Source organism: Pseudopodoces humilis, chromosome 22, assembly GCF_049639895.1.
Source record: "Pseudopodoces humilis isolate 2021_Gansu_Grassland_sample_001 chromosome 22, ASM4963989v1, whole genome shotgun sequence".
Classification (NCBI taxonomy): Eukaryota; Metazoa; Chordata; class Aves; order Passeriformes; family Paridae; genus Pseudopodoces; species Pseudopodoces humilis.
The window spans coordinates 10,419,854-10,434,215 of NC_142221.1; the positions used below are offsets into that span (position 1 = coordinate 10,419,854).

Here is a 14,362-nt window from a genome sequence, read left to right on the forward strand (position 1 = left end):
GATAGAGAAAATATGGAGCGTGCTTCATTGTGGAGCCGATGGACACGGTAGTTGGAGCTGCAATTCCTTCCCGCCAGCACACCCCTAGCTCTGGGGCCCCAGGGACATGCTCCTCCGTGCCACAACCCTCCTCTGCAGAGTGAGAAAGAGGAGAGGAATGGTGAGACTGTAAGGGATCCCGGGAGCCTCAGCTCTGTCCATGCTCCACAAGGAGCTAAGGCTCAGTCAACAAGACTAGACACCAAGAGGGGCAAGAGGTGATGGTCAAGCCCTGGACCATCCCTGCTGCTGCACGATGACACGGTGGGCAATGACATCGCGCAGCTTGTTCTCTGTCCTGGGGACAAGTGGCTGCCGCGGCTGAACAGGCTGCCCTCACACCAGCCCCTGGCCCCGGTTCATGCCGCCAATAGCTCCCCAAAGCCATCCCGTTTCTTGCCTAGGCTCCGCAGCGCTGGGGGTTCCCAGGTGGGAAGACCCCGTGACTGCTGCTGCCCTAACTCTGGCGCGGTGGACCCCGAACAGCGTGGGGCCGGAGGGATGCGAAGGACGTGGGTTTCCTCGAGTCCCCTGGGACCGGAGGGGTGCGAGGCCCCGCGAGGGGCGAGGACCGGTGTTCACCCCCTCCCTGTCTCACCGGGGCCGCCCCGTCCACCTCCCCACCGGCGCTGGGTGCGGGCCGGCGCAGCCCCCTCCCATCGCACCTTCCGTCCGTGCCCCCCGCCCCCCTGGGGGATCAAGTTCACGCCCGACCCACCAATGCGGGGCCCAATGGGGCCGGGGCCCATTTCCATCCGGCCCGGCCCGGCCCCGCCGCTCTCAGGGGCCCCGGCGGCGCCGCAGCAGGGAGGCAGGGGCCGGGGGCCCCCGCATGGAGCCCTAGGGCAGGGGGGGGCGGGCACCATGCTCACCCGGGAGGGGGGGCTCCCGCCCCCCCCCTTCGGCCTCCTGACCGACGCCGGACCTCCCTTCTCCCGCGGCAGCTTCGACGGGGCGCCCGCCCAGCCGCTCTTCTTCCCTTTCGCCTCCACCGCCGAGCCCGAGCCCGCCCGGGACCCGCCGCCGGCCCGCGCCTGGCTGCCCCCGCCCGCCCCGGTGCCACCCGCCAAGGCGGAGGCGCGCCCGGGCCGGCCTTGCAGCCAGCCCGATCCCGAGCCCCGCACCGCCGCTTACTGTGGCCCGGCCTGGCCGCCCCCGCCCTGGGCCGGCCCTGCGCCCTCCGGCCCCGCCGCCCTGCCCGGGCCGCCCTTCCCTGGCCCGGCCGCCGCTGGTTTCCCTGGCCCCCAGCTCTGCCCGCCGCGCTGCAGCCGGGCCCCGGCGGCCCCTCGGGGCTGGGCAGCAGCGGCAGCTCCAGCGGCGCCGCCAGCGAGGGCGGACACTCCAGCGACAGCGGCGAGGAGGTGAGACCCGACGGGACGGGGATGGGGCGGGCTGGCCTGCCCCGCTCCCGCCGTCCGCATACGGTGTGGCCCTGGGGCTTTCCTCCCCGTCCGGAGTCGCGGTTCGCTGCCCCGTCGGCAGGAGCTGCCCGGCTGCTCTCGTGTACCGCCGAGACTCCGCCGGTGCCACCTGTCCGACCCCACCGTCGGGTGCCCGCGGGAGAAGCCCTGACCCGGCGCTGGGGCTCGTCCCGCTTGTGTCAGACAGACTCTCCGCAGTGGGCGAGAGCCTTGGGGAGGCTGCTTTGGGGTAATATGGGGGCGGTTTTGGGAACTCATGAGATGAACTTCCCCATGTCGATGCGGCGGGGCCGTCCCGGGTAGCGATACCTAAGGCTGTCTCTGGCGTGATAGGCGGGGCAGCGCAGCGAATTCACCGAGGGCTCCTGGCCAGTCCCCTCAGTGTCCCTTCGGTCGGCTGCGTCCCCGAACGCCGCTCCCGTACCTCCACGGGCACTGAAGTCTGCCGGGGCAGACAGCCCAGAGATGACGGCGGGAAGAAGACGAGGGCAGCAGGGCTGGTTCCCGGCACGACTGAATTTGTGTTTTGCACTTGTTTTTAATATTTCTCAATGTTGACGTATTACGAGCCCGCCCCGGGGACAGCAGAGGCGGCGGGGCATGGTCCCTGACGGGGCTGGGAGGATTTGCACCGCCAGCCAGCGGGTCGGAGCTGCGGGAGGTCCCACGCCACAATCGATGCGTGTGTGTCCTCCGGCCGCGACGGCCGCGCTGGCTGGGGAGTGCTCATGAACGGCGTTTGCAACCTGCGGGATGATGCAGGACGGCGATGTGGACTGCATCCGTCCTCCGTGGGAGGGATGCTCCGAGTTTACCGGTGCCGGTTTTCGCCAGAAACTAATAGCCGTGGCTCGGTGACAGGAAAAACTCCTGGAAAACCCGAAACCCCTCTGAAAACATGGAAATTGGGTAAAAGGCTTCAAAATGCCCCCGTAGGAAGGTGGGGAGCGCCTGGGTAGCCGCTTGCCAGAACGGAAGAGCTTGCTGGCGGCAAAGGTGCTTAAATATCACTCGCGCTTTCGTCCCTCTCTTCACGGGAGTCTTTTCCCTGCTCCGGACGCAGGCGGGAGAGCGGCTGGCGAGGGGCAGTCTCAGCCTGGGAGCCGTGGGAAGTGGCCCACGCCGCGGGAGAACTGAGCGTCCCCGTGCATACGTGTCGTGGGATGAGTGAGAATGGGGCAAATCTGGGACTCAGCCAATGTGATCATCGGTGCTGCCTCTGGCCAGGCAAGGTCAGGTGGGCTCGAGCCAGAGGACAAAGGGAACATTTCCAGGGCGTGTTGAGGCAGAGCAGGAGCACTTGGTGCCCTTGTGCTACCCTTGGCCGCCGCCCCTCCAGATTGGGTCGAGCTGAGCAATGTGCGTTGTCGGGGTGGGTCCTGTGTGAGCCTGGTCGGTGTCAGTGCTGCCTATGGCTCAGCCGAGCCTTCTTATGCCACTGACCCCGACAGACCCTGGACCCTGCGCGCGAGTTGTCCCTTCTCAGTGTGTTTCTGCCCCTGCTAGGATGCGCCAACCTCAGGAGAGCTGGAGCAGTTCGCCAAGGACCTCAAGCACAAGCGCATTATGCTGGGCTTCACCCAGGCTGACGTGGGGCTGGCACTGGGCACACTCTACGGTGAGGGGTCGGAGGAGAGCCCTTGCGTTCCCCCGCAGCCGGTGGGAAGGGAGAGGCCCGGGAGGGGTTTGTAATCACCTGGGCTAAGTGATTTCTGCTCCTTAACGACCCGCAAAGGGGGTATCAAGCGCCAGTCCGGGCCCAGGGCTCCTAGAGGGGTATCTCCAGATCTGCGGTGAGCTGGAAAGTTCGAGCTCACAGGGAACTGGTTTAAAATGGTTACTTATTGAGATACGTTTCAGGGCTTTAAATCCCTGCTGAAGGAACAGGGTGAATGCCTTTCCTGGTCTCCCAGGAGCAAGGCAAGCTTGGGGGGGTGGTGGCTCTGGGGAACTGTGGGCGGGGGAAGCTGTGTGGTGTGTAATGCCCTGCCTGCCTTGCCCTTACAGGGAAGATGTTCAGCCAGACGACCATCTGCCGCTTTGAAGCGCTCCAGCTCAGCTTCAAGAACATGTGCAAGCTAAAGCCGCTGCTGCAGCGTTGGCTCAACGAGGCGGAGAACACGGACAACATGCAAGAGGTGCAGGGCCAAGGGGGCTGGGAGCTGGGTACCTGCAAACCCTGAAGCCACAGATTCTCCTCCGTCTCCCACGTGCTTTCAGGGAGAAGAGGGGAACAGAAGGCATCTTCTGCCACAGCACCATCTTGCTGCATGGCTTGAACCTGGCTTGAGGGCAAACCACTGGGTATCACCTTCTGCCAAGCTGAGGGAGGAAGCCAAATCCCCCTGCAGACACCTTGTGATTGTGGCAGCTCCCTTTCTGGAGCAGCGAGGTCCTGCTGTAATCTCAGATAGACTGAATGTGCAGCTTGCTGCTCCCTGGGGAACCTCGGGGGGCTGCAGGAGGATGTGTCCAGCCTCACTGCTGGCAGTGCTGGGACACTGGGAGTTGCCCCAGTCACAATGGAATAATGCTCAGTGGAGAGCCACAGGGACACAATCTGCCCCAAGCTCTGCAGCTAGCCACACGTGTCCCAAGCCTGGTGGAGACTCTTCGACCTGGTAACCAAACATATTCCCTCTCTCATTCCCAGATGTGCAATGCAGAACAAGTACTGGCCCAAGCTCGGAAGAGAAAACGCAGGACTAGCATCGAGACCAATGTGAAAGGGACACTGGAGAGCTTCTTCCGCAAGTGTGTGAAGCCCAGTCCCCAGGAGATCTCCCAGATCGCCGAGGACCTCAACCTGGATAAAGATGTAGGTTGGAAGGGTGGGGAGGATGGGTGCCCAAACAGTGCCAGCTCCTGAGCACCTGCCAGTTTGATACTTTAGCTCAGAGCAAAAATTAAATGCACATGGAAAGATGTAAACAACTGCCCTTTAGCTCTGCCAGACAGTTAGTATATATATATATGGCTCATCAATATAAAAGAAAAACCCACTTGGTTCCAGAGAAGACTTTTGTTCACAGACTAAAGATTTAAAACTTAAAGGGAGACAAATATAGTTCCCAGACCCAACTACAGGCATTCGTGTATATATATACATAAATATATTAATGTTATCCTATAAAAGTAATCCTTTGATACTAATTCATCTCAGAAGAAGCTGATTTTTGATCCCAAGAATCCTCCCAGAAAGTTACAATGTTTTTCTTCTGAAGTGGAAATGCACCAGAAGAGAGACAAACTATAATCCACTAACAATACACAAGTTTGCCTATTGGCTTCATCTGGCTATGCTGCCAGCCTTTGGAGAGGAACCTTTCTTTTGATTTGTTATCTTCTTTCCTATTTAACGTTTGCCATTTTTGTCATCTTGACTCTGGAAGCAGTGGGAAAGTGTTCATGGCTGAAGTTTGTTTGAGCTGAGCCTGGCAAGGAGTTGTGACAGGGAAGGGGCTGCACTGGCAGCTTGGGATGCTGTGGAGATGTCACCAGCAGAAGGGTCTCGTTGTCACCCACATGGTGTGCCTGGGTCACCCCCATACCCTTCTCTGTCTCCCCACAGGTGGTCCGGGTCTGGTTCTGCAACCGGCGTCAGAAAGGCAAACGGCTGCTGCTGCCCTACGGCAACGAGGCAGAGGGGATGATGTATGACATGAACCAGCCCCTGGTGCCCTCCACTCTGCCCATCCCAGTGACATCCCAGGGCTACAGCCTGGCACCCTCCCCTCCTGTCTACATGCCGACCTTTCACAAAGCCGAGATGTTCCCACAAGCGCTGCAGCCTGGGCTCTCCATGAGTAACAGCGGCCACTGAACCAGGGGCTGTGGGCTTACACCAGCAAGGGGGGCTGGTGCTCTGGGGCAGCTCCCCTTGCCCTGGGCTCGCACAGGCACAGCCCTGCTTCTGCTCTCTGGGCTGATGTGTGGGGCTTTTGGAGTGTGAGGCGCTGAGAGCCTGGCACAGCGATGGTGCCTGCTCTCTGCAGATGCTCCCAGCCCTTCTCAGTTATGTGAGCTTACTGGTCCCAGCAGAATTGGCCCCCCTCTGACCACTCCTGGGGGCAGCTCCTCCTGCCCCACTGCACCCTCTGAAGCCACATGTGCCCAGGGCTCTTGAGCCTGTGCCTGGCCCCAGCCCAGCTGCTCTCCTGTGAGATGCAGAAAAAAGTATTTTTTAGATTTTGGGGAGGGTGGGGGGAGGCGGTGGTTTTATTATTTTTTTAAAGGTTTTTGGTTGTAGTTTTTAAAAAGCAAAAAATTTTGTAGTGATCTAGTTTCCCAGGTGTCTCCTTCCACCCTGTCATGTAGAGTGGGGCTGGGGTGCCATGCCCAGGGCCAATGGCCTTGGTGGCTCTGCTCACCCTCCTGGGTGGCCAGGATGAGCCAAGGGCTGGGGCAAGGGGAGAAGGTGAGCCCCCCATACCACCCCTCACCCTGTGGCACAAGACAACTTCACCCCTCTGTGGGGCAGTTGATAAAGCTTGTTTGGGTTGGGGCGTTCATGTGTTGTGCCCAACATCACCCCCAGGCCCCCCTGCTCTCCAGCTGCTGTTCCCCCCTCACCCACCCCCAGCCCAGATGCCCAGAGACTACCTTTCCCTGGAGGGCCCAGCCCAGTGGGCCTACACCACCCTGTCCATGCTGCTAGCACCCCATGCCTTCCAGCCTGCTGTAGTTAATGATGATTTTTACATTTTTTGTTCTTAATCACATTCCCTCTGGCAATGAAATAAATCTCAGAGTTCTTTGAGGCAAGAATGAGTTAACCCTTTTCTTGCCTTCCTTGCATCCCTATTCCTGCAGCCCAGCAGTTGAGGTTCAGCTGCATGCAGGGGCACAGCAGGGCTGGAGTAAGGCACCCTAAGAAGGTGGACATGTCCCCATCATGCCAGCAACACTCAGCTCTTGGCTGCCTGCAGCTTGGCCTCCCTCCACAACTGGTGGCATCTTGGCCCTGGAGTAGTACCAACTTGTCAGGGCTGTTGCCCCCCCAAAGCAGAGGGGGTCAAAAGTAAAGAGAGGAGAGGTCATCTTCCACCCAGTTCGGGCTGCTGTTTTGCTGTAGCTGCTTCTGGGAAGGCTGGAAGCAGTGTGAGCTTGTAAGCTGCTCCAGAAGCTGCCAGGGACAGAGAACTAAGGATGTAGCAGGGTGGATAAGCTTCCCAATGGAAAGCTGGGGCTGCCCTCAGTACTATGGCGCTGACAGGGGAGGGAAGGATGTTCCTGTATGTGTGGTCCAGCTAAGGCAATCTCTGATGAGGGGATAACAACCCAGCCATGCAGGTCTATTGGGCACTGGGAGCTGAGCTGGTGGGAGCAGGGATGTCTGGGGTCTTCACTTTTCCCCACCACACTCTCAGCTGGTTTGTCCCCGGTTCATTCTCTCAAGGGCCCTTGCCCTGAGCAGAATGAAATCCCCATTTTTTGCTCTATAAGGGGTTTGCTCTCTAGGGCTGCCTGGAGGCACCAGGGCAGTGCTAGGCACTAGCACTAGGCAGTGTCCAGGGGCAGTGAAGGCAGCTGCTTACTGGGCACCTTGGGACCCTGCAAAGGGCTGGGCTGGGCTAGATTCCAGCCCTGTGGGGTGGGGCCCTTCTGCATCTTTGCTTGCTTCCCCAGAGCCTCAAACTTGCCTGCCCACAGGGTAGGGGTACAGCTGTGTGTGACATCCACTGGGAACTGCCTCCTGTTGCTGCTGCCCAGTGCTGCCTGGCACTTGAGTGGTGCAGGAGGCTGGCCAGGGTCAGGAGCAGAAATGTGAGACAGATGTCGTCTCCCACAGGTTTGCTTCTCCACATTTCCACTGTCTGGTTTTCTGCATGCAGCCACGCAAGAACTACATACAGCCCACCATGAGACTCCGACATCCTGCACCCCTGGCACCCCCTGCCCATGAGTACCCAGCATCTGTCTGTGGGCATCCACAGTCCCTCCCGTTCCACTTCTGGTTGACCCAGAAAACAACGAAGCGGAAATCGGAAGCCACAGAAGTCAGAAGAGCACAGTGTGCCTGTCCAACTGCCACCTCACCAGGGCTGTGCCAGGGGAGGGCTGTCTCTGCCAACTCTCAGTCCTGCTGGGCACCTGGCAGCCTGCAGGGTGGCAGAGGTGGGGTTTGGTGACTTCAGGCCCACAGGGAAGAAAACTGGAAAAACTTGTGACAAAAAGAGTTGTTTATATCAAGGGAGTTGATGGCACTGAGTAGAGGGGCAAAGAGCAAGGCACAGATGGAGCAGTCATGTCTTACCCCTGGTCATGTCACTCAACCCCGATTTTCACCCCAATTTCATGATCCCAGATGGGTACTTCCTCTTGGGATGTCCATGGTGCAGGGTGCCCATGGTGCAGGGTTTCCCCAGTGCAATGTGTGCATGTGCAAGTTTCCCATGGGACTGGCTTTACTCGAGGATGGTGCAAGCCTTCAGAGGCTGTCAGCTCACTGGCTTCCTGTCACAGCAGGGAGGGAGTGACAAACCACAGTATCCCTCTGCCTGCCTGGCAGCAAAGGCTGCTCTGAGAGCATCTGCTGTCCTGTGGCTCCTCACTGGCACAGCGACACCCATGGCTCAGGGTTTGGGGACAGGAAATGGGTGCTGCAAGGAAGAAGGGGAGCAGATGCTGTCCTTCCTCCCTAGCCATGGAGTAATGGACCCCCCTGGGCTGACCCCTGCCACTCCAGCCCAGCCACAAAATGTCACCACAGGGCATCTGCTGCCAGGACTTTGGCACCCAGCAGAAGGTGCTGAGGGGACATTGAGGATCACAGGGGAGGTCAGGGAGCCCTGAGCCACCACCACCCTGCTCTCCTGTCCACACCACATGCACAGCCTCAGCAGCACTGTGCCACTTATTTCCAAAGTACCCTCTGGTCCTGCCAGCACCCTGGCAAGGTGTTCAGTGTTGGGTCGGGGTGGTAAGTCCTGTTTCACAAAACATGAAGTCATGGGGAGTTGCTTGAAGTTGCAGTGTGGCAACAGCTGGGCTGGGAGGAGAGTGGGGTGCTCCTGTCTTTGCTCCACATCATGTGTGCAGGTGGGTGCCTCATGCACCTCCCACCCCTGCCTGCATTCATCCCAAGGGTCCTGGCATGCACTAGGAGTTGAACCAGCTCTGCAGGTCAGGATAGAGGTGGCCATGGGGAAGGTGGGGGTAGGCTGTACAGATGGCACAGATCCGCTCCCTCCAGTCAGTGTAGAGCTTCACACTGAACCTCCTCTGCCAGGCAAAGAACTGCCGGTAGCGACTGGAGTTCACTGTCTTCAGGAAGGTGGCCAGCTCCTTTAGGGAGCCAAAGTCATTGACATGGATGAAGGAGTCTGCAGGAATAAACTGCTCATAGTTGGCCCTGGGTGGCCCCAGCACCACAGGCACAGTGCCGGCCAGCAGTGAGTTCCTCCAGAGTTTCTCTGTGATGTAGTCCCGGTGGATGGAGTTCTCAAAGGCCAGGTAGAATTTGGACTTGGATATTGTTGGCAAGAGGCAGTCCTTGCAGAGGGGCTTGTTGTTTGCTTTCCCGTATATATTCACATGGAGGTACCTGGAGAGGTTTTTGTAGACTTCAGCTCTTTTCTGAGTCCTGTGGTAGTTACTGATAACCCAGGACACCAAGTTGGTCTTTGCAGGGATGTTCACGGTGGCCGACTGATTGGGTACAAGCTTGCCATAGGGGATGAAGATGTCCGAATCCTGTCTATAGGTCATCACCCAGTTGAAGGTCTGGTTCCATGCTGCTAGAGCTCTAGTGTTGGAGGGGGACTCCAGGGAGACCCACACCCAGTTCTGCCCCGGCAGCCTCTCCTTGGGCAGTTTGTCCTGGCCAGGCTGGAGCCTGGAGTGGGGGAACACCACCACATTGGCCTGGTGCAGGAGCTGCCGCTCTGTAGTGAGCTGGCAGCCTGTGATGCTGTACAGCTCATGGCACACATCTCTGCTGACACTGGGGACCTGCTTGGAGGGCCATTCCCACACCAGAATCACCAATGGCTCCCTCTGTTTAGGCTCTTCTCCAGAGCCTTTGGAGGGGTTGAGGAAGAACCTCAGGTTCCAGAGGGTGGTTACAAACACCCCGGCAGTGATCAAGGCCTTCACACCAGGCCGGCCCCATGGTGACCATCGCAGTGGCAATGCCCAGGGCATGCTGGTGGGTTGGCTGTCACCTCACTGGGTGACAGAGCTGACACCTGTGAGAGAGGAGAGGCCACTGCAGGCCATCAGCTTGACTTGCCAGGGACGAGGGGTGATGGGGAGGTGCTGTGGCCAGAGGGGCCAGAGAAAGGGCTTCTTCATGAAGCCTGGGCCTCAGCATCGCTCCAGGGCCCTCTGCTTCCCTGTGCCACAGAGTTCCCCATGCACATGGTGTCACCCCAGGGTGGCCTTTGTTCATGCTCCTGCAATCCCTGGTGACCTTTGGGGGAGCACAGATGCTGCTGAGGGTGCTGAGCTGATGGGAAGTAGCCAACTGTGCCACTCTGACCCACCTGGCTGGCCCCGCTACAGGCAGTCCTTGCTTGCTCTGTGCCTTAGTTTACTCACCTGACACACAGCCACAGTCTCAGTCCCCAGTTCTTGCTTTGCCCAGAACAGGTCAAACCTGATATGCAGTTAGCCTTGCCACTGCTGTGCACCAAACAAGAAGGAACATCCTAGTCCCACCTGAATAGCCCCATGGTGAGGCCTTAGCTGCAAAATGGGGTGACTGACTCTGAAGTCCAAAACTCTGATGAGGGCTGAGTTTGGCAGAGTCCTGACCAAGAAGTGTCCACTCACTCCAGTATTCTCCTGTGACAATGGCAAGGCAATTCCCAGGTTCGAGGTGCCCTTCCCAGGTCAGGGTGCACTTCCCAGTCCCTAAGGGCATCAGGAGCTCCAGCAGGCTGGGAGCTCATAGCCTCAGTGCCCCAAACACTTATATTTTATACTTAGGATGTCACAGATGGCCAATGCCCCACTGTGTGGGCACAGAGGAGAGGGAGGGCAGGGAGAGCAGGGAGGACAGTGCAGCACTTGAGGCTGCCACTGGTGGGGCTCAGCTTGCAGGCACATGGGCCCCCAGCTGTGGGATGCTCACCCTGACAGGGTGCCCATCTGCCTGCCTCAGATCTCAGTGGTTTAACCAGCAGAACTGCTGGGAGCAGAGCAGTGGTGGAGGTGGAGAGGGGGATGGTTGGCTGCACTGGGGACCAGCCACCAGCTTAAGCCCCATCTGGAGAGCTGGTCCCACTGCAGGGCTCAGAGCATTCAGCACCAAAGGTGGTTTCCCCTTTAGTGGAAACCTCTGGAAACATGTGGGTTGCCTGAGTCCTGCTGCCAGCTGGGGCTGAGCCAGTGCCTCCAGTATTGGAGTCTCCTGGAAAGCAGTGCCCTACTTTCCCACCCACCCCAGCACTGCAGCTTGTCTGCAAAAAATCCCTTCCCCACCTTGGCCCACTCCATCTGTCCTGCTAAAATACATGAGCTAAGTTTAAGCTCCAGACAAATCTGGCATGGGAAGCAGAAAGGGCTGGGAAAGCTTTGCTGGTTCCCTGCACTGCACATCAGTGCTCCAGGTCTCTGTCCCCAGCAGCAGAAATGTTGATACGGTTTTGGGGGTGTTTGCCCCATTTCAAGGATACTCTGAAAGGGAAACCCCTAGCAAGGGCCACCCCATTTCTCAGCCCCTCTCCCCTCTGTGGTCAGTAATGTTGAACTCAGACTTACTGTGTTGGAGGTGTACGAGGTGCCAGATGTGTCTGCCTGGGTGCTGCTGTGCTGGGCTGGGGCACTCGAGGGCTTCCTCTTTTTTTCAGTTTTGCCTTGCCCCAGCCCCACAGCAGGTCCTTCCTGCCCCAGTGTCAGCTGGCACACCCCACCCCAGAACTTCCCCTGCACTGCGCTGTGGGGTGGGTACCCTGTGACTGGGTGGGTGCCCCATGGTTGGGTGGGTACCTTCTGGCCAAATGGGCACCCCACGGTAGGTGCATGGCCCAGAACAAGGTGGGTGCCCCATGGCTGGGTAGGTGCCCTCAGCCTTGACAAGGTGCCACCCATCTGCCACCCGCAGCTTGGTTGCAAACAGGATACCAACTCCCATTGACTCATCCTGAAACTATCAGCTAACAGCCCCAAGTGCCACTGAGCCCTGGGTACTGTCCTGCCTGGGATGTTTCCTGCCAAAAGGAGAAGCAGGCACATGTGAGCCTTGGCAATGTGTGCACAGAGAGCTGCTTCCTCTTCCCCTGCCCGAGTTATGCCCTGCTCCCAGTCTGGCTCAGTTGTGTCCTTTGCTGGCATTGCTGTTCAGTACCCAAGTCTTCATGAAAGCCCTGGCAAGAAAAATGAGACAGAGAAACTGAGGCAGAGGCAGGGAGGGGAGCATTGAGGTGTGCAGCACTGTCCTTGAAGCTGGCAAGGGTATGCCCTATGCCTTGGCATATACAGAGCTCAGAACGGGGCTCCAAACTGCTCTCTGGGGGTTCTCAGGCTGCTCCAGTGCCCCTGGGGTCTGCATCCTCAGTCCTGTTAGCTGCCAGCCAGCAGGGATTCCTGTTGGGCATAATGCACCATGCCATGGTGTAGCAGGGCTCTGTAGTTTCAGTGACACCCCAGGAGCCCTCAAAGGCCAACTGCAGCCCCAAGGAAGGGTGTTCCTTCTTCCGCAGCCATGTCCATTTCCTGTCATCTTTTCTCACTCTCTTTTCTGCATTTCTTCCCCTGCATGATTGAGAGCCCAGATACCACAGTCCACAGGCACCATCCCCAGCCTTGCCCGCCCTAGCCCTGCTGGCTGTGGGCAGAAGTCTGTGCCTGGCTGGAGCATTCAGCATCATCCTGCTGCTGTTTCATAGCTTGAGAGCCCAGGGCCACACGGGCTGCGGCCATTCCCCTCCATGCAGGACAGCACTGTGGACAGAATTTCCACAGGGTATTCAGGATGGCTGGTAGAGAAGCAGGGACCTTTTCCCTGGCACTTAATAGTTGCCATGTGCGGCTGCTGCCCCAGGACACCCTGTGTACAGGGACAATGCCCTGGGAGAATTTGCAGCCAGTGGATCCAAACACCCTGACCCTGTGACCCAAGGGACATGGCTCTGAGCCAGGCAGGGAGCCAGGGCCAGTGCTGCCTAGGTGGGTTGGGCAGAGATCAAGGCCAGGGGCCAGGTCATGACACCATCAGGAATGCTGGACAGCACCAGCACAGAGCAGGGAGATGTATGTGGGTGGGTACTGCCATCTGCAGATGACTTCACACAGAGACAGGAGCTTGGTCACCCTGCAAGGAAGTCCTCTGAGAGGTGCTCAGGGCTCCATGTTCCCAAGTCTTCAGGACCCCGGTCCATGGAGGAGATGGGCTACAAGGTCTTTGGAGCTTCTAGCCCATAGAGAGGTTGGGCCACTGGGTCCTTGGGCTTTAGGCCCCTGTGGGTCCTTGGAGGCGGTCTGCCTCCCTGGGGTTGTGCTGCCCCATGGCACACTGCTTGGTCTGTTCCTTGCTGGCTTCTAGGGTTTTCCATGGCCATGCCAAACAGAAGAGCAGCTGTGAAGCTCCCCAAGACCCACCCAGGGGCAGCAGGAGGGAAGGAGCAGGAGAACCAGGTCAAACACAGGGCTTTGACCCACCTATGGGTCCCCACATTGTGCCCCTCCAAGCTGGGTATCCACTCTGCTGCAGGACAGAGGCTTGGATGTGCTCCCTATGTGGACTGCGGGCAAACCATGCACAATTCTTTGCAAGGAGCCTAGGGTGGCTGCATTCTTCCTTCTCCAGGGACCTAGTAAAAGCCCAGCTCCCCTCAATTCTGGGCAGCTCTGCACGCGCACCCAGCAACCCACCCAAACCAGTCACCCTCCCCAGTGCATGGAGCTGGGCACACAGTGCCTCTCCACCACCACATCACCAGGCATCCTTTGTCCTCCTGGATCTCAGCACAGTGTTTTGCCCAGAAGTTTGGGGAATAATGCTGCTTTGTGTTGGACAAAGGGAGCTTTTGTTAGCCCGGGACAGCTGCCAAAGAGCCTGCCACGAGCACAGGCACCCTTGCCAGCACCACTGCAGCAGGGGCAACTCCTGGCTACACTTGGCCCATGAAGCAGCGTGGAGACCAAGATGGTTACAGAGAGCTGGAGGAAAGGAGAGGGAAGGGGGAGAGAAGGCCAAGGGAGAGCAGGAAGAGGGAGGGACAGGTGGGAAATGGAGAGAACAAAAGGACAGGAAAAGGGAGGGAAGGAAGGATGGGGGAATGGATGGAAGCAAGGATAGATGGAAAGAAGAAAAGATGGCAGGAAGGAGGAAAAGAGGAAAAGGATGGACGATAGGATGGACGATAGGATGGATGGATGGATGGATGGATGGATGGATGGATGGATGGATGGATGGATGGATGGATGGATGGATGGATGGATGGATGGAATTAAGGAGGAGAGCTGGCCTGGTTCAGTCCTTGCTGCAGAGGGCATCCAGCCCTGGGTTCAGAGCTGCCAGGAGTCAGATGTGGCAGCAGGTTAGCCCAAAAACATGCATGGATGCCTGAGCACATGCCCGTGGGAGAAGTCAGGCAGGAGTAGAGTGGGAAGCGTACAAGAGCAGGGACAGCCGTGGCACCCTGGTACACAGATCCCACAGCCACGGGCTAGTCCGTCGTGTCCTAGGGTGGGGCACCAGGGGCAGAAGAGCGGAGGTGACCTGTGTATGGTTGAGGGGTGGGAGGGCGGCGGCTCGAGGGGAGCAAGGGTTCCTCGGCCCCTGGGGCAGTAGCCCCGCTCCGAACAGCCAGCACCGGGGCCACTGCTGTCGGGATGAGCCGGGGCCGCGGTGCAGGTGGAGCGGGCGGCTCCGGCGGCGCCTTTAAGGGGCGGCCTCCGCAGGCTGGGGGTGGTGCTGGTGCTGCGCAGGGTCGGGGCGGGTGCGGCGGAGCCAG

At 58.9% G+C, this 14,362-nt stretch overlaps 2 protein-coding genes across 3 annotated transcripts; one reads left to right on the forward strand and one right to left on the reverse strand.

The window, feature by feature from the left end:
- Positions 1-1,280: 1,280 nt before the first annotated feature.
- Positions 1,281-6,211, forward strand: LOC102104163 (POU domain, class 5, transcription factor 3). Of its 2 annotated transcripts, none has more exons than XM_005527307.3 (5): positions 1,281-1,400; positions 2,967-3,078; positions 3,468-3,598; positions 4,114-4,278; positions 5,032-6,211. In XM_005527307.3, the coding sequence occupies exons 2-5, from the start codon at positions 3,027-3,029 to the stop codon at positions 5,281-5,283; spliced, it is 600 nt and encodes a 199-aa protein (XP_005527364.3). In that variant the 5' UTR covers positions 1,281-1,400; positions 2,967-3,026; the 3' UTR covers positions 5,284-6,211. The 2 variants fall into 2 exon arrangements, with proteins under 2 accessions (XP_005527364.3, XP_087921968.1); XM_088065842.1 differs by lacking the exon at positions 1,281-1,400 and adding an exon at positions 2,802-2,819.
- Positions 6,212-7,380: 1,169 nt separating this feature from the next.
- Positions 7,381-11,211, reverse strand: FUT7 (fucosyltransferase 7). The gene is made up of 2 exons (XM_014256249.2): positions 11,166-11,211; positions 7,381-9,649 (listed from the first exon to the last, which is right to left on the reverse strand). Exon 2 carries the CDS (start codon positions 9,603-9,605, stop codon positions 8,562-8,564), a length of 1,044 nt encoding a protein of 347 aa, XP_014111724.1. The 5' UTR covers positions 9,606-9,649; positions 11,166-11,211; the 3' UTR covers positions 7,381-8,561.
- Positions 11,212-14,362: the final 3,151 nt, after the last annotated feature.